Source organism: Ovis aries, chromosome 6 (genome assembly GCF_016772045.2).
Source record: "Ovis aries strain OAR_USU_Benz2616 breed Rambouillet chromosome 6, ARS-UI_Ramb_v3.0, whole genome shotgun sequence".
In the NCBI taxonomy this organism is placed as follows: Eukaryota; Metazoa; Chordata; class Mammalia; order Artiodactyla; family Bovidae; genus Ovis; species Ovis aries.
In genome coordinates, this window is record NC_056059.1 from 17,879,207 (window position 1) to 17,903,641 (window position 24,435).

The 24,435-nt window shown below is 39.9% G+C and overlaps 1 protein-coding gene across 3 annotated transcripts in view; it reads left to right on the top strand.

Annotated features, from left to right (window-relative positions):
- The window catches only part of PAPSS1 (3'-phosphoadenosine 5'-phosphosulfate synthase 1), a 114,152-nt gene that overhangs the window by 42,342 nt on the left and 47,375 nt on the right, over window positions 1-24,435 (top strand). For all 3 annotated transcript variants that reach the window (XR_009601133.1, XM_004009639.6, XM_012179553.5), the window contains exons 6-9: window positions 11,728-11,841; window positions 14,511-14,622; window positions 17,192-17,397; window positions 18,819-18,954. Coding sequence is in view for 2 of the 3 variants with exons in the window: in XM_004009639.6 (XP_004009688.1) it covers window positions 11,728-11,841; window positions 14,511-14,622; window positions 17,192-17,397; window positions 18,819-18,954 (568 nt within the window). In the remaining variant the exon portion in view is untranslated. The remainder of the gene's footprint in view (window positions 1-11,727; window positions 11,842-14,510; window positions 14,623-17,191; window positions 17,398-18,818; window positions 18,955-24,435) is intronic.

Consider the following 24,435-nt stretch of genomic DNA (forward strand, 5'->3'; position numbering starts at 1 on the left):
GATTCTGTGTCTAGGACTCCAGGTGCATGAATTCCTAGAACTCATTTTCACATGCCTCTGGCTTTTACTTTCAAGTGTCCTCATTACACCTCAAGTACAATATAAATAATTTTACAGCGGAAGGATATTCTGGCAATATTCTAGTTTAAGATAGAAATTTTCTTTTGAAAAATTATTCATTTGGGTGGTGACAAAAGAAATGTAAATGCTTCCTTAATGCAGTTGCTTTTTCACGTACCACCCTCTTTTGGGGAAAGATTTCAATTATGTGCTTTCCTAAGGAAATTATTTCACTTCACATTGAAAGTATGTATTTCTGCTTGTACTGATTGATTCTAAATCAATTTAGAATCAATTTAGAATTAATTTGCTAAATTAATTTAGCAAATACTTGGTGCCGTACATACTAGGCACTGTTGCAAACCACCGTGGATGTGGCAGTGAATTAAACAGTACAGATTCCTGCCTCATGAACATTAATTTTTGGTCCTTTGTTGTTCAGTTGCTCAGTTGTGTCCTCCTCTTTGAGACCCACATGGACTGCAGCACGCCAGGCTCCCCTGTCCTTTACCGTCTCCTGGAGCTTGCTCAAACTCATGTCCATTGAGTCAGTGATGCCATCCAACCATCTCATCCTCTGTCTTCTTCTCCTCCTACCTTCAATCTTTCCCATCATCAAGGTCGTTTCTAGTTAGTTGGCTCTTCACATCAGGTCGCCAAAGTATTGGAGCTTCAGCTTCAGCATCAGTTCTTCCAGTATTCAAGATTGATTTCCTTTAGGATTGACTGGTTTGATCTCCTTGCACTCTAAGGGACTCTCAAGAGTCTTCTCCAACACCACAGCTCAAAAGCACCAATTCTTTGATGTCTCAGCCTTTTTTAGGGTCCAAGTCTTGCATCCAACTACTGGAAAAACCATAGCTTTGACTGTTATTGGCAAAGTAATGTCTCTGGTTTTTAATACACAATCTATGTTTGTCCTTCTTCCAGGGAGCAAGTGTCTTTTAATTTCATGACTGCAATCACTGTCTATAGTGATTTTGGAGCCCAAGAAAATAAAGTCTGTCACTGTTTCCATTTTTTCCCCATCTATTTGCCATGAAGTGATGGGACAGGATGCCATGATCTTCATTTTTTGAATGTTGAGTTTTAAGCCAGCTTTTTCACTCTCCTCTTTCACTTTCATCTACAGGCTCTTTAATTCCTCTTCACTTTCTGCCATATGTGTGGTGTCATCTGCTTATCTGAGGTTATTGATATTTCCCTTGATTCCAGCTTGTGCTTCATCCAGCCTGACATTTCACATGATGTACTCTGCATATAAGTTAAATAAGCAGGGTGACAATATAGAGCCTTGACGTACTCCTTTCCCGATTTGGAACCAGTCCATTGTTTCATGTCCAGTTCTACCTGTTGCTTCTTGAACTGCATACAAGTTTCTCAGGAGGCAGGTAAGGTGGTGTGGTATTCCCATCTCTTGAAGAATTTTCCACAGTTTGTTGTGATCCACACAGTGCAAGGAAATGGCAACCCCCTCTAGTATTCTTGCCTGGAGAATCCAGGACAGCGGAGCCTGGCAGGCTACAGTCTCTGGGGTCGCAAGAGTTGTACACGACTTAGCTTCTAAACCACCACCACGAAGTCAAAGGCTTTAGCAGAGTCAGTGAAGCAGAAGTAGATGTATTTCTGAAATTCTTTAGCTTTTTCTATGATCCAAGGGATGTTGGCGATTTGATCTCTGGTTCCTCTGCCTTTTCTAAATCCAGCTTGAACATCTAGAATTTCTCGGTTTAGGTACTATTGAAGCCTAACTTGGAGAATTTTGAGCATTACCTTGCTAGTATGTGAAATGAGTGCAGTTGTATGGTAGTTTGAACATTCTTTGGCATTGCCCTTCTTTGGGATTGGAATGAAAACTGACCTTTTCCAGTCTTGTGGCCACTGCTGAGTTTTCCATATTTGCTGGCGTATAGAGTATAGCACTTTAACAGCATTATCTTATAGGATTTGAGGTAGCTCTCTAGAATTCCATCACCTCCACTAGCTTTGTTCCTTACAACCTTTGATTTTGGATATTTGGTTCTCACAACCGTTATTTATAATTGTAAGTTAGAATGACTTTATAAATTCTTTTATAACATGAGAGAGAATTTTTTTAAAATTCAAGAAAGAAATTCACACACATACATAACTGCTTCTCTTCTGATGTTTGTGTTCTTTTGATTGACTTTCTCACAAAGTTGAATCTCAAATGAGCATTAGGGCACATGGGGAAACCAGTGAATACCTGACATTCAGCTCAAAGTTTATGGTGATACAAGGAGTTGGCTTGCCTACAGCACCCTGATCACAAGGACTTACTATAGTGTGCACTTTTTCTAACAAACTGTCTACATGGTGATCCAGGAGTGGCCAATGTACTTGAACTTCATTGTCATCACAAAGACATTTGTTAGGGTTTCCAAAGGTGGGTTGTTGTTTTGTTTGACTCATTGTGACCCCCATGGACTGTGGTACTCCAGGCTTCCCTGTCCCTTTACTATCTCCTGGAGTTTGCTCAAACTCATGTTCTTTGAGTCTGTGATGCCATCCAACCATCTCATCCTCTGTCATCCCCTTCTCCTCCTGCCCTCAATCTTTCTCAGCATCAGGGCCTTTTCCAATGAATTAACTCTTTGCATCAGGTGGCCAAATGTCACAAATATAGATTGGGAGTGGGAAGAATGAATATGTTGAATACAGTGGTATTTTATAGCAGAGAATATTAACCAAATCTCCATAGGTTTATAGTGTGTGTGAGTGGGGATGTGAAGATTTATTAGTGGGTCTGTATTGACCAGCATTACGTGTAAGAATGTAATTGTGAGTGGAAGGGGATGGCATGGACAGAGGTGGAAACCCGCAACAAGAACTCCTGAGAGCTGGACTCTTACCATATGCAAAAGCCTTTGGTAGTCGCTTCAGCAGCATTATTGCATTGAATTTGTAAGACTCTCAGAAGTAGTTGTAATTTTCCTCGTTTTACTGATGAGAAAACAAATTCAGGAGGGTGAAGTTATTTGTCCCAAGATTGAGAAGTGCTGCCTCCCCTGGTGATGGGTGGATTTTTTTCTATCTGTTGCTTAGTATTGGAGAGACTTAACAAATGAATTCTACCAGGTATTGTTTCTTTAGCATTCTCTACTACCAACAAAAAAGTAATCAGTCCATCTAAGAAAGAAATGGAAAATTTTTATTGGAGTCAGATGTGCCAAGTCACTTCAGTTGTGTCAGTTTTTTGTGACCGCAGGGACCATAGCCTGCCAGGCTTTTCTGTCCATGGGATTTTCCAGGCAGGGATACTGGAGTGAGTTGCCATGCCCTTCTCCAGAGGATCTTCCCAACCCAGGGATCAAACCCAGGTCTCCCGTGTTGCAGGTGGATGCTTTATAATATAAATTTTTATTTTATCATTGCTAATATATAGAACAGATTTTGACTGTCTGAGAAAAAATATTTTTAGGGTGCTCTACAATGGGTATTTTAGGATGAAGAGTATTTTGGTTCTGGCATCTGGATTGTCTTATTTCTCTTTTGATCTGGCTTAGTAGTAAAATTGGAATAGACAGTTGGAGTCATTTGTATATTTAATTTTTCAGTATTTTGTCAGAGCATCTTTATTTTCTCAATGTGCTGTGGTTCGCACATTTTTATTTCAGAAGATAGAAGACACTGGAAAATATTGAAGGTTTTTAAATTCGTTGAAGTTTTTTCCTAACCCTTGAATGGTCACTAGATGGCCTGCTGGTATTGCATTTTCACTTGGCGGGTTATGACATAAGGAAGTAGGCTTCTTGCTGATGGTTTTAATCTAATGTGATATTTTAAATACTGTTTTTAAATCTACTAGGAACTCTAGATTTAGTAGTGCTATAAATTATTTAAAGGTTTGTCTTTTCATGAAATGGTGGTTTAGTGCTCTAAATGGATTTTATACTGTCCATAAAACCAGACTTTGCAGCTCCGTTTTCAAGCGATGCCAGAATGTCATTTGGTGTTCATGCTGGGGATGCATGTACTTTAGATAATAGAAATTTAATAGTTACATAAAAAGATGATTGAGCTCTAGTGTTCAAATCTGTTGAGCAGATTTGGCTTAAGAAAAAGTTCAGAATATACTTAAAGGAAAAATTTAAAATGTGAAGTCGCTCTGTTTATTAACGTGTTCACAGTTAGGAAGATTAAAACGAGAAGGGAAGGACTACTATTTTCAGGTAGTGAATGTTCTACCAGCTAGTTTCCAGGAAAAAAACGAGCAGTTGTTTCTGAACAAAGATATGAATACAACACGTTAGGTCTTAGATTGTGTTTAGTCAATCAAATCAAAAAGTTTTGTGTATCTATGTTACATATTAAATTTAAATTAATATTTGAATATTTCTAGACCTACCTCATTAATGGTAGCATGTAAATCATTAGTCGGCCAAGTAGTCTTGTCAGTCGTGTCTGACTGTTTGCGACCCCGTGGACTGTAACCTTCCAGGTTCCTCTGTCAGTGGAATTTTCCAGGCAAGAATACTGGAGTGGATTGCCATTTGATTCTCCAGGGGATCTTCTCCACCCAGGGATTGAACCCAGGTCTCCTGTGTTGCAGGCAGGTTATTTACCATCTGAGCCACTAGAGAGGCCCCTAGTAAATTGTTAATTAACCTCCTATTCATGAGAAATCCTAGGAGTACCCCTGTTTCCTCTTTACCCTTAAATGGTGACTGTGGAGCTGTTAACATCAGAGGTAACTTGGACTGCAAGGAGATCCAATCAGTCCATTCTAAAGGAAATCAGTCCTAGGCGTTCATTGGAAGGACTGATGCTAAAGCTGAAACTCCAATGCTTTGGCCACCTCATGCGAACAGTTGGCTCATTGGAAAAGACTCTGATGCTGGGAGGGATCGGGGGCAGGAAGAGAAGGGGACGACAGAGGATGAGATGGCTGGATGGCATCACCGACTCGATGGACATGAGTTTGAGTGAGCTCCTAGAGTTGGTGATAGATAGGGAGGCCTGGCGTGCTGCAACTCATGGGGTTGCAAAGAGTCAGACACGACTGAGCTACTGAACTGAACTGAACTGAACTGAAGGGTTTAGGTGCATAAACACCTGTTCCTGACCTGGTTTGTGATCTATTTTTGTTTTAAAGGAAGCTTCCTGATGTAAAGGGTTTTATATGTACAGGTTGCAGAAGAAACATTATTTTCTGATAGCTGTATTTCTGGGAATCCTAATGAATCCCAAATAAAATGGATAGCTCATGTGGCAGAGACTTCATGTTCTGTTATCCAGATATCTTGTCTCACTTTGAGGTGGTTTTGATCTTTTTTGATGTTTAATCGTGGTTTTGGAAACTAAAAATATTTCAGTAGAATGTGATAGAAACTGGCTGTGTCCACATTTTGAAAACAGTTTGTCTTCCTGATAGTTCTCTCCTCTCTACATGTTCAGTCTACAGAGAACCTGCTTCCTCCAAACATGTGTTCCATGCTCCTGTTGATTCCTGCTGTGTGTGTTAATTACAAAAATACTTGCTTTGTGTACCTTTTTGAAGAGAAAAACAGTGGCAACTTCTCGAACCTTTATTTTGCCATTGGTTAGGCATCAGAAGAATTTTATCTTTAAGTTATGAGGCTAAAATTCATCTTAAAATAATTGCTGAGTGTGAATTTTGAAAAGGAAAGAATTTTGTGATATGCCGTGTAATGAAAAAAATTAATACTTAAATTTTAAAGTTTTAATGATAAACAAACATTAACATTTTATGTAATTTAAAATTATTTTCTTGATAAAAGAAAAAAAATGCCTTCTTTCTTGGAGTCTTAACCATGGACTGCCAGAGAAGTTCTAAATTCCCTCTTTCTTGAAAAGAAAGTGATTATAGGGGAATTCCCTGGCGATCTAGCAGTTAGGACTCAGAGCTTCCATTGCAGGGGTCCCAGGTTCCATCCCTGGTTGGGGAACTAGGATCCTGTAAGTCATGTGGCATGGCTGATTAAAAAAAAAAAAAAAAAAGATCATAGCCTCTATATTCATGCAGATAAAATGGCTTGTTACTAAAAATGCGTTCATCCTAAAGGTATGGCATTATTAGTGTACAAAACATTAAAAAAATAATTTGGCCAGGTTTATGAGAGAGTTACTGCTCTTTCATGTTCAAATAAGTTTTTTTGGATTTGCTCACCAACTGTTTGTACCTTTTGGTTTTTCACTTAGGGTGTGGTTGCCAGGAAATTGACATGATATATAGAAACATTTGTTGATTCTTGGCTCTTATTTTGAACAAATTCTGTTTGGAGGAGGCAGATTCATATACTGGGGTGCATACTCCACTGTGGTATGTGATACAGAAGGGGGATTCCACGTCCGAGGCGAGGCGAGGACAGAGCCTGCCTTGTGCTGGGAGCGTCCAAGTGGGCAACTGCTGCTCCTCATTAGTGTGTGTGGGCTGACGCTAGTGATGCTGGCTTAGGAAATCCAGCTAAAAATGCCCTGTTGTATCCAACAGAGATCAAAAGATTTAGTTTGTTGGGTGCGCTCCTCTGACCCTCCAGGAAGGTTGACAACTGTTAGTGGTAAAGCGGGGGTGAGGGTGGAGGAGAGTCATCAATACCCATCATGAAAGAGGTATCCCATCCTTACAAAGTAGTATGGGCTTCATAGATGCCAAAGAAAGCTTTAGGTAGAGTTGTTTGTATCAGTGAAATCCTTCTCTTTCCTGGAGTTGCTGTGTCATTTGTTCCCAGACTGTGGATTTTGTTTTTTAAAGTTTTAAGGGATCCAAAGTGGTGAGAACGGAGATGTTTGATTTATTTACAGTGATGGGGCTTGAGAAAGTTTGTTGAAAATCATTCACTTGTTATTAATAAAAATGTTTAGGTGTAACTGAAATGTTGAATATCTTTACTTTTTGTCTAGATCCTCATTAACACAGAAAGATCACATGCTGAAACCCTGGGAATTGTAAATGTTTAATAAAATCATGAAAATAAACTAAGAGCACTTTGTGTGACAAAATGTTTCATAACTTAGTTTTATGGGAGAAACAGTAAAGGTTTTATTTTAATTAAAAATTTTTGTTAGTTTTTTATTTGGAAGAAAATAATATTGGGACCTGAGTTGGAATCCCAGCTCCAGCACTTATCAATTAACTATATGACCTTGGAAAAAATAACCTAATTTCTTTGGCTTTGAGCCTCTCATCTGTAAAATGGGAAATAAAAATAGTACCTATCTCAAAATTGTTCTGAGAATTCTATTAATAAATGTAGCATGCTTAGAACAGTTCCTGGCATGTAGCAAGCACACTGTAATTATTATTTATTGAGTATTTATCGTGTGTTAAGCACATTGGAAGACAGTGTAGCAGGGATTTGGGGTAAGTTATTAACCTCTTCTGAGCCTCAATTTCCTCATTTGTAAAAGAAGAATAGCAATAGTTTCTTTTACTTTCATAGGTAGGATTGCATGAAAATTAAGTGAATTAATTCATGTGACACCCTTAAGGCATTGCTGGGTTTGTTGTTAGCATCCAGTAAATGTGAGCCCCCACAGATTACATACTTTAAGTCATTTTTCACACAGCCATGTAACTATATATATGTATATGCATATACTCACACACACATATATACATACACACACTCATACCCTTGTTGTTGTTAAACAGCTGAGAAAGAAACAAGTTGAGAAATGTAGATAACCCGTTCAAGGTTGCACGGTTAGAATTTGATCTCTGGCCTTAAGTAGCCAAATCAGAAATAAGTGACCTATAGACCTCTGTTGCTTTATTGTATTTTTTTTGGTTTTGAAGATGATGTTCCTCTGATGTTTTTGTGATTCATGTAAATATTTAATTTCAAGTGTGTTTTGTGAAATTTTATCATACTGTTTCTCTCAAAAGCCTTAGTGAATCTGTCTGACTGTGTAACTTTTAATTTTAGCATTTGTTGTAGAAGATTTGAATTCTTTATTTTGCAAAAATGCGTGTTTCTTAAGGCACCTTTGAGAGCTTTACACTTACCCAAGAAGCTAACTGAACATATAGGGTGCATGTGCAGTTCACTTAATGCACGTTATATTGTTCTGGGAAACATGGATTCTGAATTTTTATTTTCTGGTTGATGGAGTAATAGACTTTGTACAAACTGCTCAAACTACCAGTTGCTCTATGATACACCTATGGGTGAAGAACACTTGGAGGGAAACACACAAAAATGATGTTGATAACCATATATAAGGGTGATGGGTTCTTCTCATTTCCACATTTTCTTTACTACTATTTATTGAATTTAACTATTTATAAAATTATTATAAATTATGCTTTATAAAAATAATTAATTTATTATTTCAAACAAATGTATTAAAAATAATTCCTTGAGTTAGAAGTATAGAATGGACTACCTTAAGCTGTTTCTCTTGCTAGATTTTAAAAAGAGACTTTACCTTGTTGTATTAATATCTATAAAGAGAAAATGGAAGCAGTAATAGAAGCTGTCTCTCTTCCTTCACCATTATTCTTTGAGGCCCTCATGTAGTATTTACTGTTAGTAAACACAATAAGTAGTCTTCAGCTGGGGGTACCTGCTGCAGGCTTAATTGCAAAAGGAGGTGTGGAAGGTTTGTGAAGCTCTCTGTGCTGTGCGCAGTTTGTGTTTAACACACACTTTCTGCTTTCCCCTGAGCAGTGGGATTCTCGAAGGACAAAGGGCCCCCAGAGAGCTGGCTGAACATGGTATGGTAGCAAGCAGTGCTCCTTTATTTATGTCTTTTAATTTCATTATTTCTTGTTTTTCCTTTCTTCATCTTTACTCTTCTCATTCATTCTTGAGTTCCTCCTGAGAAAGATCGGAGGCCTTGAATTTACTGGCGGGAGGAACTTGGTTTTGGTACATGACTTAACCAGTGCTGCTCTGTCTTTATGAGCTTCCGAGGTGGCACTAGTGGTAAAAAATCTGCCTGCAACGCAGGAGACGTGGGTATGATCCCTGGGTCGGGAAGATCCCCCGGAGGAGGGCACGGCAACCCACTCCAGTATCCTTGCCCAGAGAATCCCCGGGACAGAGGAGCCTGGCGGGCTGCAGTCCACAGAGTCACAAAGAGTCGGACACGACTGAAGTAACTTAGCGCACATGTTCTATCTTTGAAGGAACAGAATATCACAGAAATGTAGGAGAATAGTTCTTTCTAGATTCACAGGGCCCGTAAGGGCTGCTTGAGTGGTAGCATTCAGGCTTTCATGAGGTCATCTAGTTTTGAGACACATGTCTGACTCTGCTTTTTCCGTCTGCTGAAGGTATTAATATAAGTCTGAATATTAGTTGAAATTTCTTCCCAAACTTTTTCCTCAGAAAAAGTAGTAGGTAGTGTCTTTAAACACTTGGTTTTTCCATTAATATTTGTTTCAAACTACCTTTTTTTTTTGTTATGCATTTTAAAAAATAGACTTTACTTTTTAGAGAAGTTTCAAGTTGATAGCAAAACTTGAGTGGGAAGTATAGAGAATGAACTCCTAGAACTCCCCTCCCTGCCACACGTGGGTTATCCGGCTGTCAGCATCCCTCACCAGAGTGGTACCTTTGTTATAATTGGTGACGTACATTAATAGGTTCATTGGACTCATTAGAGAAGATCCCGGTCCTGGGAAGGATTGAAGGCAAGAGGAGAAGGGGATGACAGGGGATGAGAAATGGTTGGATGGGATCACTGACTCAGTAGACATGAGTTTGAGCAAGCTCTGGGAGATGGTGAAGGACAGGGAAGCCTGGTGTGCTGTAGTCCATGGGATCACAAGGAGTGGGACGTGACTGAGCTACTGAACAACATTGATACATTGTTAGCATCCATAGTTCATAGTTTACTTTAGGGTTGAACATTCTGTGGGTTGTAACAACTGTGTAATGACATTTACACACCATTGTAGTATTCTACAGAATAGCTTTACTGTCCTAGAAAATCCCGTTTTCTTCCTATTCTTCCCTTCTCCCCTCCCCTGTAACCTTGGGCAGCCGCTGATGTTTTTACTGTGCCCATAGTTTTGCCTTTTCAGAATGTCCTATAGTTGGAACTGTACAGTATGTAACCTTTTCCAGTGGGTTTCTTTGATTTAATCATCTGCCTTTAAGTTTCCTTCATGTCTCTTCATGGTTTGATAGCTCATTTCTTCTTAGGGCTGAATGACTAATATTCCATTGTCTGGATATACTGCCGTTCATCTACTGAAGGACTTCTTGCTTGTGTTCAAGTTTGGGCAGTCATGAGCAAGGCTGCTGTAAACATCTGTGTGCAGATTTTTGTGTGGACATAAGTTTTCAGCTCATCTGGGTAAATACCAAGGAGCATGGCGACTGGGTTGCATGGCGAGAGTATGGTTCAGTTCAGTTCAGCTGTTCAGTCGTGCCTGACTCTTTGTGACCCCGTGGACTGCAGCATGCCAGGCTTCCTTGTCCATCACCAGCTCTCCAAGCTTGCTCAAAACAGATTGTCTTCTGAAACAGCTATACCATTTTGCATTCCCACCAGCAGTGAGTGAGAGTCCCTGTTGCTCTGCCTCCTGGTCAGCATGCGCTCAGTGTCTTGGATTTTGACCATTCTAATAAGTATATTCTAGCAGGGTTATCTCACTGTGGTTTTGAGTTGCATTTTTCTGATGATATATGATGTAGAGTATTGTTCCATATACTTATTTGTCATCTGTATAGCTTCTTTGGTGAGGTGTCTGTTCAGGTCTCTGACCCATTTTCTAATAGGGTTCTTTTCTTACTGTTGAGTTTTAAGAGTTCTTTCTATGTTTTGGATAATAGTCCTTTTTCAGATATGCCTTTTGCAGGTATTTTTTTCTCAGTCTGTGGCTTGTCTTATCATTCTCTTGAGAATTAATGTATTTTTAAATGAGACATTGCTTAGACATTTATGAAAAACTTAGCAGTGCCAGTTTTATATGCTTATGGAGATTACTTGGTTTGACTTTAAAAATTTAGAGTAATTAAACACATTTGATAATTATTCCTAGGAGAATGACAGATGTGAACAAGCCTTGTGAAGGTCACTTGATGAGCAGTATCTGAGAGCAGTGTAAGTTTGTGGTCATCACAAATAGATACTGGTGGGATAAATGAGAAAAAGCTTTGTCCCAGTGTGATATAAATGAGTACTTGGAGTTGGGATAAAATTTCCAGAACGCACTTCATAGGAGGTCAGAGAGTGCTCTTTTTCAAACTGCGGTGGCAGGAATAGAGCTGACGTGCTCTGGAGTACTGTATTACGCGACTAATCAGGTGGGGTTAGTGACGCTGGGGATAAAGATGTGTATGGAAGCTGGAATAAAATGGTTCCATAATATGTTGCAGATAATAGTGATTATGTTTAGAGTGCCTTTTTTGTTTATTTGTTCCTAAGTCCTTTTAATCATTATTCCTCACTTGAGGTCACCTCTTTGCAGTTGCCTGATTTTGACATACATGGTACACTGTGGGACTTTGTTTCATACTCAATAGTGGGAAGTTACGTGTGATGATTTCTTGTGTATGGGATGTTATCTGCTTGGGAGTAGACCAACCGTCATTAGGAAAATTGATTAAATCCCTCTCATACTTTTTTAAAAGTCTCCTTTTGAAACATTAACTTCCTTCATTAACATACCCTTTGGAGAACTCTAAATTGTTGGATCAAACATTTAATTTTGCTTTTGTTAATGTATAGGATATTGTACCTGTGGATGCCTCTTATGAAGTGAAAGAACTCTATGTGCCAGAAAATAAACTTCATTTGGCAAAAACAGATGCAGAAACACTACCAGCATTGAAAATTAATAAAGTAAGTGCTTTGTCCTTTTCTCGTATCAAGTGCTTTAATCCTATAGATAGATGTTGGTCTGTAGAATTTGTAATTTTATTGATGTGTTTGAGGGCATGAGTGGTGGTGGTGGTCACAGTTGTATATACCATTTCCGGGGTGCAAAATATGTTTAATTTATAAAACCATATTCCCAAATTACCATGGCTTTGATTTTATTTTACTCATAATATTTATTTTGAAATACCAAAGAATAGAGGTTATATAAGATTTTAGGTCTATCAGAAGGAATGGATTCTAAAAAGTAAAAAGCCTTTAATAATTTAATAATTAAAATGAACATTTTTTTTCCTTAAACATGTTTCCTAATCCCTTGCCTAGACCCTGATTTTCCCTTTCTTATATTGTGAAGAATAATTCTGTTGTATTGTAGCTCTAATAATATCATTAGGTGTTTTTCCCAATAAGAAACTGCTTAAACTAAATATGATGACAATGGGGACTATCATTTATCACTTTCAAATCTTAGAGAATTTTAAATTGTATCACTCAGATATACTTTAAAAATAGGTTTAGAAATAAGAACTTACACTAGGAATAGAATTTCCCAGCTTTTTTCTAGTGTAGTAAAAATCCCAGACACCCAGGGAGGTGCCAAACCTGAAAGTAAGGAGAAAGAGAAAAATAAAACCCCCAAACCTTCTGAGGCTGGAGAAAGACTCTTCAAAGACTTACTCAAATTCCTGATAGGAGTACATTGTCTAGGTGGTTTGTGTGATTGGGTTTCTAACCAGAAGCTAAGACATGTTGCAGGGAGTAAGGAGAAGGGGGAGCTGGGGAGCAGAGTCACTCAAAGCTGACTTTACTAAGGAACAACAGATTTTGTCACTAACAGACTTCGTGTCAGTTGAATAAACACACACACACATTGGGGTAGGGAGAGAGAGGAAAGAAACTGAGAATGAATGGATCCGAATCCAGGTCAGTCAGACTCTGTAACCCAAAAAGATGGTAGCTTTTTCAGATGTGGACCTTTTTTCGAAACAGTGGTTTGTTCTTTGCTAAGCAGTATGAAAAATAATTAATTAAAGAAACGTGGGCTACATCATGTAATGTTTTAGCTCGGGCTGCCACAACAAAAACCGTAGGCTGGATGGCGTAAACAACAGACATTTCTTTTCTCACGGTTCTGTAAGAAAGAAGTCCAAGACCTGGGTGCTGGCTAACTTGGTCCCTGACAAGGCTCCCTTCCTCTCGGGCTGCCAGACACCTTCTCACCATCCGCTCAGGGTGAGAGTCGAGCTCTGGTGTCTCTTCCTTCTCTTACGCAAGCACCAGACTATGGGATGAGGACCCAGCCTTATGACCTCATTTAAGCTCCATCACCTCCTTAGGGCCCTATCTCCAGTTCACATTGCGGGCTTCAACATATTTGGGGGGGACATAAACATTCAGTTTATAGTAGATACCATCTACAATTAGATTCCAGTAGAGACAAACAGGGGCCGTGTCAGAGGTTTAGGAAGAATTAATAAGAGGAGAACTTGAAAATGAAACAATTTGGTGCATGAATATAATTTTTTCCTGTGAATTGAAGGAGGGGTGTACTTTGCCATTATTTGATTTTTCAGTGGAACATGCTGGCTAGCATACTTTGGGAATACATGGTAAGCCACATCTTACTGCACACCTCTTGGCCAGGCGCTTTATCTTTTCTCTTTTGAGAATCATGGCTATATATATACATATATATACCAAGTTAAAAATGAGCATATCCAGCTTACATTGTTCTTGTTTTGTCGCTAAGTTGTGTCTAACTGTTTTGCAACCCCATAGACTGTAGCCCTCCAATCTCCTCTGTCCATGGGATTGCCCAGGCAAGAATACTGGAGTGAGTTGCCATTTCTTTCTCCAGGGGAATCTTCCTAACCCAAGGATAGAGCTAGCATCTCCTGAAATGCAGGTGGATTCTTTACCACTGAGCCACTAGGGAAGCCCCCGCCTAGTTTACATTAATTAATCATTAATTTGTCAATTCTTTAATATTCTGATCAGATACACTAGAAATCTTAAAGTTCAAGAAATAATACAGTGTTTATAAAATGAATGTCATTGGTGAGGGACACTTTGGGTAAGTATTTTTATCTAAAGTTTGTTTTAGTTTAGAACAGTGGTTGTCAGAGAGTGGTTTCTAGAACATTATTGTTAACATTTTCTGGGTACCTGTTAAAAACACAAATCTTTGTCCCCCATAGCAAACCAGCTAAATCAGAAACTGGTGTGGAGCAGTCTTCATTTAACAAGTCTTCCAGAGGTTTCTTATACATATTGAAGTTTGAGGAATGCTGGTTTAGGAGATGCTATTCTTATTAGAAATGTTATTTAAATTTATTAAGAAAAACGCATATTTTCTTAGTGCCCTTGTTGTTTATTAGATTTGTATAACCTGTAATCATTCTTGAGAAGTTTGTTACCATTACTTTCAATGTTATGGGGAGGGAGGTGGGAGGGGGGTTCATGTTTGGGAACGCATGTAAGAATTAAAGATTTTAAAATTTAAAAAATAAAAAACTGAAAAAAAAAATTAAAAAAAAACCAACAAAAACAAAATGAAACTCCAGAAAACCGTTACTGCTTTTGTTCATGAGTACACGAAATAGAGCATTGTTCTTTACTGTCTCATTTACTAGGTGGATATGCAGTGGGTGCAGGTTTTGGCAGAAGGCTGGGCAACCCCGCTGAATGGCTTTATGAGAGAGAGGGAGTACTTGCAGTGTCTCCATTTCGATTGTCTTCTGGATGGTAAGACTTTGGACATTCAGATGCATTGAGTGTGGAAAAGAAGGCACATATTTGCAGGGGTTGGTCACTGTTTAGAGAGAGTACTGGTAACATCTTAATTGGAGATAGTACGGAATATTTTACGTATATCCTGAGATCATCTTTCCAGTTTTAGTTTTCCTGATTGTGATTTATTGTGGGGGATTAGGGCTAAAAATGGATTTAAAACACGAACGCAGTTTCCCTATTCCGTATCTGCCTGATCATGGTAGAAAACCTTTTCCGAAAGTGTACGTAGTCACCAACGTGTGCTGCACTGTGGCCCATGCTTGCTTATTAAGCCAGGTGTTCTAAGGAGGAATCAGGGAGTCCAAGTCTAGGAATCCTGAAATAGGTGGCTGAAAGGTTGGTTCTTATTTTCAAACACTGAAGCAATTGCCAAAGAAATCTATATTTAGAATATCATCATTACATTCTAGCTACCTTAAACTTTGTATACTGTTGGTAACAATTTACTACAGTAAAGGAGATGTTACTAAATTGTAAAGAACTCTAGTGCCATATGATCTGGCAATTCCACTTCTGGGTATTTATCTGAAGAAAACAAAAGCATTAACTACAAAAGATATATGCACCCTTATGTTCATTGCAGCGTTATTTATGATCACTAAGACGTGGAATCAACCTAAGTACCTGTCAGTTGGTGAATGGATAAAGAAGATACACACACACACACACACACACACACACACACACACACAGGATAAAGAAGATACACACACACACACAGAGGAATATTACTCAGCTGTAAAAAAGAAAGAACTTTTGCCATTTGTTGCAACATGGATGGACCTGGAGGTTATTGCTGCTGCTGCTGCTAAGTCGCTTCAGTCGTGTCCGACTCTTTGCGACCCCAGAGGTGGCAGCCCACCAGGCTCCCCCGTCCCTGGGATTCTCCAAGCAAGAACACTGGAGTGGGTTGCCATTTCTTTCTCCAATGCATGAAAGTGAAAAAGTAAAAGTGAAGTCACTCAGTCATGTCCAACTCTTAGTGACCCCATGGACTGCAGCCTACCAGGCTCATCCGCCCATGGGATTTTCCAGGCAAGAGTACTGGAGTGGGTTGCCATTTGTTAAGTGAAATAAGTCAGTTCACTCATATGTGGAATTTAAAATACAAAAGAACAAACAAAACAGAAATAGACTCGTAGATACAGAGAACAAACTCATGGTTGCTAGAAGGGGAGGGGTTGGAATAGGCTAAGGTGAAGGGGATTAAGAGGTGTAAACTTCCAGCTATAAAATAAATAAGTCACAGACATATACTTATTAGCATAAATATAATACTATAATAATTTTATATGGTGACAAATGATTACTGGACTTATGGTGATCATTTCATAATGATTTAAATATTGAATTTAAATATTGTATTTAAATGTTGAATCACAGTGTTGTACATCTGAAGCTAACATAATATTGTACGTCAGCTACAATACTTCCATTTAAAAAGAAGTCATAGACCCCTACAAAATTACAACCATGTTCTTCTGTGTTATGAAGAACTTTTTTTGACCAGGGGAGTAAATAGATACTAGAAAATGTAATTCCTAATCCTTGTTCTCAAGAAACTTTATCACAAGAACATAAGGATTGAATTTTACTTTTTGATTTTCTTCTTTGGAAATAATGGTGAAAGTTACTGTGGACTGCCTCCTTAGTAATGATTCAGTCTTGGATGTGGTACAAATCTGTCCATTAATTTTCCATTTTGAACTCTACCTTGTGGTGGTAATTTTAAAATAGTCAAGCAGTTATCACTGATTTTGATGACATCTTTTGCCCCAAGAAGGCATGCCATGATTTCCAAAAAAATATGGTTTTTCTTTGATATGTAAATATTATCCACATATGAATTTGAGAATGCATTTTATATTCCTAATCTGTACATGATGAGTGGGAAAAGAAGAAAACACTTTTAGCTCTTGAAAGGTTGGGAACCGAGAATGTGCCTTCAGTCTCACCAGCAGCATATTTTGGCGTAAATGGAGACACTGATTATTTACTTGTTTCGTCACCCATGATAGCTGACATTAGTTCCATTCTGATCAAAAACCAATAGAAACGTTTTGAGTGTTTTTGTCTTCCTTTCTCAAGGATCTAGACCCAGGTCTAGCAAGTATCTTCAAGTAACTTGCCACTCAAAATGTAGTTATCAGCAAGGGTTCATATTTGTCCTGAAAGGGCCCTGAAGCACAATTCCTAGTCTTACTCGCACATTTTTGGTGATGTTAGGTTTAACCAGCTGCTCTTCCTTGTTATATCTGTGATTCTTCCCCCTAAAGACAGTTTCATGAGTGGTTGTGAAGAGTATTGCTACAATTGATGTTCTCAATTTTTCCTGTTGTTTTTTAAACTCTGAATTTGTTGCTTGTTCTCTCCCTGATTTTCTGTGCCAGGGGCCAGTAGAACATATCACTGGAGTAAAACCTTTTATTGTTTGAAGAGTGTCTGCTGAAGTGTGAAAGGTGGATATGAGACCTGTTGAGTAACATAAGCTGTGTGCTTTACCTTCTTTTGTGCCCTGCAGGGGGTGTCATTAACCTGTCAGTACCTATAGTCCTGACGGCTACTCAGGAAGACAAAGAGAGGCTGGACGGCTGCACGGCATTTGCGCTGATGTATGAGGGCCGCCGGGTGGCTATCCTTCGCAATCCAGAGTTTTTTGAGCACAGGAAGGAGGAGCGCTGTGCCAGGCAGTGGGGAACAACATGCAAGAATCACCCCTATATCAAGGTCCTGAGTAAACTTTGCTGCGTTTTGTCTTGATTTGCCAATACTGCATGTGCTGAACTGTGAGGCATTACCTGTATATCAACTCTGCCATCGGAACCATGAATATTTTGCAGAATCAAGGCTGGAACTTACATTTGTGTGATGAGCATACAGGCTTGTCATTTTGGTGCAGACAAATGTTCAGCAAATATTGTTTAAACACCTCCTGTACACCAGGCCGTGAGCTAGGTGCCAGTGCTGGGAACATTGGGTGATGTGCACGGCAGGCACAGTCCTTTTGTGCTTGGTGTGTGCTGTCTGGTGGTGGAGCAGATACTGATCTTGCATTTAGAGGTAGGATGTGAGGGCAGAATGCTGCGGGAGCCCACAGCAGGGTGATTTTATCTAAGCTGGACTTTTAATTGAACATTGTGTTTCTGGTATGCGAACAGTGCAGTTTTAGTCTCTGCAAAGGGCCTCATGTTATTTTATGTATTGTATGTGAAATATTATCACTGAAGTCACATTTCTGTCCTTTGTTTTAAAGTAGACTTTGAACTGTAAAAGAAACTGAGGGAGTTCCCCGGCAGTCTGTGGTTTGGACTCTCGCTTTCACTGCTGGGGCCAGGTTCCATCCCTGATAGGGAACAGAGATCCTACAAGCTAAGCTTTACGGTGCAGCGGAAAATAAAAGCCCTAAGTGAAATTCTAGTAGCTCTGTATATCTAGAAAATGTATATAGTGTCTGTTTAAATCATGGAAGTGTGCTAGATTTTATTTCATTATCTTCTGTAGGACAAAAAAGAGCAATTAAAGTTTAAAAATAGGCAGATATGGGACTTTGCTGGCAGTCCAGCGTCTAAGATGCCACAGTTGCACTCCAGGGGGCTCAGGTTCCATCTGATCGTCGGTAGGGGAGCTGAGATATAGTGACTCCTCTGTCCTTAAAGGCCATTCACTCTGCTCCCTGGACGCTGTGCCCCAGTGCCCTGTTTGTTTTCTCTGTAACGTTTATCACTAGCTGGTATTCCTCTGGTTTCTCCTGTCTTTTCTCATCATCATTACTTTAATTGCTCAAAAGTTTAGGATTGGAAAACACAAAGAAGGCAGAATGACCCATTTTTCTGTTAATCAACATGCAGCAACAATTAAAAGAATGTTTTTGTTACTTAAAAAGTTATAATTATTCATTTCAATTTTGTTTGCATTTCATATGCAAATACAATACCTGTATCACAAATCCTTTGTGAAATTATAAATGTATTCTAATTCTACAGCATTTCTCATTCCCAGTTCAGTTGATAAGCCAAACAGATCTACCATTAACCTTAAGATGAGCATAATTTATAGGTATATATAACTTGTGTGAGAGAAATGTTCTTACTTATTTCGATCTTGATTCCTGTTTAAAAAAAAAATTATTTTCTTTCTCTTGCCATTAGATGGTTATGGAACAAGGAGATTGGCTGATTGGAGGAGATCTTCAAGTCTTGGACCGAATTTATTGGAATGATGGTCTTGATCAGTATCGTTTTACTCCTACTGAGCTAAAGCAGAAGTTTAAAGATATGAATGCAGGTGAGACTTGGATCTGATTATCTCACATGGGACTGCTTGGAGTCTCTGCTTGATGGGGAAGTTCTTAAGGATTTTTTCCAATACTTACTAAAAAGTAAGACAGATTGAGGAGTAAAGATAAGTGGAGTTAGCAATGGAATATGTAAGGAAAGCTATTATAATCAGTCTGAATCCACCTGTGTAGTTCGCTCCCATTCTGCGTAAAACAATAGAAATAATGACATTCTGCGTAAAACAAAAGAACAGCAATAACACGTTCACTGTTCATTCACCAAGTGTTCGTTGTTCACCTGTTGTGTGTGCCGGAGTGCCGAGTGCTGAGTATTCATAAATAAACAGGAGCTTATGGTGTATTAGAGAGAGACAGTCAAAAAATAACAGAAAAAGTTACTGAAGAGTAGGTTAGTAATGATTTCAGATTTCTCAATTGGGATGACGTGGAGCAGTGGAATTGGAAAGTCTGTAGAAACTCTTCTTTATAATATTGCCTTAGAAAGTATCCCAGGACAGGGATTTTTATATTAGACATCTGTGATTAGCAGGTCTTTTACACAAAGGTAGGTAAATAGTGTGTTTATACTGGTACATCCGCAGATGGCACAGCGTTTGCTGTAGATCTTCGGAGGCTTTTTTTAACGTCTGAAGAATTTCGAGCCTCTTAAAATCATATTGCTTACGAATTCTCACTCCAGAAATGGTTAAACCCTAAACATGGATGCTGCTTTTCCAAATAACTTCTGTGTAGAAATTGAGGAGATAGCTCTATTGTAGTTTGCTGATATTCGATAAGATGTGAAATGGATCAGGAATTGGAGATGTGATCTGGGCACACCCCTTGAGAGCTCCACAGGCCTCAGCAGCCTGCCTCATTCATTCACATTTTCTGCTTAGATACCTCAGGGTATTTGATAGTGTAGGACTACATTTCTGCTTCTGAATTTTATTCCTCACCTCTGAATTTGAAGCACATATTTGGCCTAAGCCACTTGTGCAGGAATTTCTCTATGACACTCGCTGCTTGCTGATACAGCAGCTTGTTTTCTTCCATTTGGCTAACATGTTTTGGGCACAGTCGTAGGGGACTGTATCATGCCTGCTGTAAGTCAGGATGGTGCCTCATTCTTTTTTTGCCAGTACGTGACTTAAAGGTCCATGTGTAAGTCTGGTTTGGCTTTTGAAGTGTAAGGCAGATGGGCTTCTGGGAGAGGTTTTCCTTTCTAAAGAGAATCAGGCTTAGGACAAAAAGTACCTTTTTCCATCCTGCCTTTTCCTCTTGCTTGGAATGTGATCACATACAGGTTCAGTGTTTGGAGCTCTGGTAGCCATTTTGTAACCATGAAAATCCATGAGAATCTTATACTGTTTGAGTTTCTGATCAACCCTTGAGTCCTTTGTATCCACATTTCTTACTCAAAGACGTAATGCGTGTTTGAGTTATAGAAGACGCTTCTAGTTGAGTCTTATCTTGTGTGTGGCTAGAAGCATCTGATAATTTAACATGTATAGACCTCTTTTTCTGGTAAGCAGGAACATGTTTAACTGAAGACTTGCTGAGACCTGCTCATTTATTTTTTTTTTCCAAAATAATTTATATCAGGAGCTCATGTTAATAAATAATTTTTTGGCACTGTTGAAGGGTCTTATCATGAAATTATCATTCATAATCAGAGACTTTATATTACATCTGTTTTGCATTCTTCCTTGTGGGACCAAACATTTTAAATCATTTAGAGAATTTCTTGCATAATGAGTGATTGTAACTTTTGTTTAAAGTAGCTGGGAGCCAGTTATTTGCCTTAAATCAAGCAAAAAAGATGGTGGGGTGTTATTTTGTTTACTTTTCCATTTTAGACTAAAGCAAATAAACAACAGATTGAGGACCTTCCTTTATAGTTCTTACTCACTCTTTTCTGGAAGCGAGTAACAAGTCATCTACTTGTGTGTGCAAATCATAATTCAGGGGAGAGAAAAGAGGAAATTCTCTTTTTCCTTTTACTTAGGATTCCTTTTTTAACCTCTTCCTCTTCCTTCCCTCATCATAGTAGAAGAACTCTGATTACCCTGTGTGGGCTGTCCTGTGCACATTGATATGATCAGTTTTGGTGTTTCTAACCCATTCTGTAGCTGGAAGGATTGGAAAATCACTAATACCCATGTGATTGCAAGGTGTCATGGTTCCAGGTGGCAGATTCTTTGAACCATTGACGATTGACCACTATCTTGGAAAGAATAAATTTCACTTAAGCCTATTAAGAGCCAAGTTAATGTTTATTATACACAGTGGAGTCCTGCTGGGTTATGAAGGGAAACATTGACATAATTCCTTTCAAGCTAGTGTGTGCTAGCACAGTGCTTAATAAATCTGAAAAAGCCTTGTATTGAACCAGACCGTATTTTAAATGAATTGGTAGAAACAGTAGGTAGATATCTTAGGCAAAGTTGGGAATGATAGATACATGAGGAAGCTGAGGCGCAAGCAGATCGCCTGCCTCTGAAGGCACTGCCACAAGGCAGTGAGCAGGAGATGCTACGATCTGAGGTTGGGTGACGGAGCCTCTATCAGCTGGGTCAGGGCACACTCAGATGAGGCTGTGAGCGTTATCTGACAAAGTGAGTATTTAAAGATGGGTGGTCAAGGTTAAGGGAGCTGCCAAGGAATGACGAGGCATCTGGGGACTAGCAATTTGGGGGTAGTATTACCATTCCTGACATTGTTTCTTAAGTGGGATAAGAGAAGGCTGGCGCTGTGGGGAGGGGCAGAGGGCAGGAGATGGTTGTCGGGGTGTGGGCACGGCTGCGGTCACCGTGCCGGGGGCAGATGTTTTCTCCTCCATCCTCTGCTTGACTGTTGGGGTCTGCTTTGGGGGGGGGTAGGAGTGCAGCCCTCCCCTTGCCCCTGGACACACGTGTGCACACACACAGGTACACGCACACAGACATGCTCAGGAGGAGACAAGGACTAGAGGGGAAGGTGAACGCAGAGCAGACAGTACGGGGTCTATTTGGCAAAAAGCTTTATGTTTCACGTTAATTTGAAAGCACTTTTAAGAAAGAAAACGTGCTGCCATGTTTTGGGTATGAGAGTCCCTGTTTGTGAAAAATTCTAGTCTATTCATATTTACTCAAGTGGCCTATCTCTGTCTTGTGGATTTTTTTTTATTCTCTCATGAGCAGTTCAAGTAAAAGAAAGACTGGTGATTTATGACAGGCCTGAGGGAGGTGGGGCATCAAACTCGTTTCTTGTTTGTTTGTTTCCAACTCTCTTAAAAAATCCCCCACAGAGGTAAACATAGAGCGCCCTCACCTTTCCCCTCTCCCCCGCCAGCCGTGGCACTGTTCTCAGGACTCTTGTTCAGCTACTGCATTGATCTGAGGGAAATCAGAATTGCCTGTACTTACAGTTTGGGGGTAAAATGGCAGAGAGTAGAGCTTGCTTAGGACTGGAAGAGAAGACTTATTAATTAGTGCTGTATGTAGGACAGTTTTCAGAGAAGTTGAAAGGAAGCAAGCAGGAAGATGTTGTAATTCTGGGTTTAGTGGTTGGGATGCAGTCCAGGACTCTGCCTGTGGGCTGGGCAGCAAAGCGCACTTCTGAGAAATGTAGGGGAAAGAGTTTGGAGCACTCCCCTGCTGACCAGTCCATTAGTGGCTCACAGCAGCCCTGCTGGGAACCTGCTGCCGTCCCTGGGCCCTTTGCTGAGGAACTGCAGCGCAGGGGCCCGGCCCAGTTTTCAGTATGCCGCATTGTGTTCCAGGGCCGTGATGCTCGGTCAGGCAGCCTGTGTCCTTCCTGTATCCAGGGGGTCGGGGTCCACCCTCCTTCCACCACCAGGAAACACTCCTGGTGCCATTCCTTCCCCATCACATGTCAGTGCATCCTCAGAAGAAGCTTCCCTACTGTCTTCTTCCCCTTCCACCTGCTGCAGGGAAGGGATCAGACTGTATTTAACATGATGTGTTGGCTCCTGGATGGTATTGAATGCAGAGGAGAAGGAGAGAAGCTGTCCTGTGGGGCTCTTCCTTACTTAGGCATGAAATATAGATGTCTAGGGAGCTGGGCCTGCTTTTGGCTTGAGATATGCGGGTAATAGTGAAGGTGGAGAAATTGAGGGGGTGGGAGCGGTAATGAGCAATATCTATTGAAATGTTTTTAGTAATAAGTCTCTGTAACTGATGAGTTGGAAGGTCAGGACTTAGAGATGCAGCTAACAGAAGCCATCTGTATGCACATGGTAATTGAATCCAGGCAGAGGGCTAAGTTTCCTGAATGAGTCTGTAAAGAAAGAATGTCATAGGACCCAGCAGTGAACCTTATGGTTCTGAGAGGACTACAAGATGTCAGAAACAGGTGATTAGACTAAAATGGGCCAAGCAGAGTATAAAATGTCATACGCATTTGATCACATCTGTGTAAAAATGTATGCGTAAGGAGAAAAACTAGGAGACTCTGCAAAAAACCAAAACCAATTATATTAAGATCATGCATTTGGGTTGGTTTTTTCTCTCCAAATTTTCTTCAGTATTTCATTTGTATGTATGTGTTAGTCATTTGTGTCTGACTGTTTGCGACCCCTTGGACTGTAGCTTGCCAGGCTCCTCTGTTCATGAAATTCTCCAGGCAAGAATACTGGAGTGGCTACCCATTCCCTTTTCCAGGGGATCTTTCTGACCCAGGGATTGAACCTGGGTCTCCCATGTTGCGAGGGTAGCACCTGTCTTCACTGTTGCCACGTGGTTATAGTGTACGGGTGTTGGTTGTGGTCAGTCACAGGAGCCTGCCTGTATGCTGGGGGAGGAACACATTGAGTGAGCAGAGACAATGGAAGCCTGGAGGATGGTTTATTTTATATGGAAAATGTGGGGCACATGTTTCTCTGCAGCAGCCTTCTGGTTTTGCTGTCTCTCTACTCCACCCCCCGACTCTCACCCACATCAACCCTGCACAGTCTACTAGGCCAGTTCTCTCTGGAATATGGCTGATAAATGCACAACCTCTGTTTGGAATGCAGTATCCTTCCTAACCTGTGTTTCAGAATTCTACATGATACCACGTGCTAGGCTTCGTATCCATCTTTGACAAAATCGATAATTCTATGTCCTCAGACACATCTGCCTTCCTGCTTCCTCACTTTTGATCTCACCAGGTGGCTTGGCTGCAGTGTTTTCACTTCCATCACCCAAATTTCATTTGTCTTTGAGAGGTCAGTAAATTACAGCCTGCAGGCCAGATCTGGCCTACTGCTGGTTCTTATAAATAAAGTTTTATTGAGAAATGTGCACACTCACTCGTTTATGCATCGTCTGTGACTGTTGTTGCACTACTCATGCAGAGTTGAGTGTTGCAGCAGAAACCCCATAGCCTTTAAAACATAAAATATTCACTCCAGCTCTTGAAGGAAAAAGTTTGCTTTTGTGCACATCATCAACAACTTCACAGTGTACTTTCTATAAGCCAAAATAATAGAATTCCTGGTCCTTTCC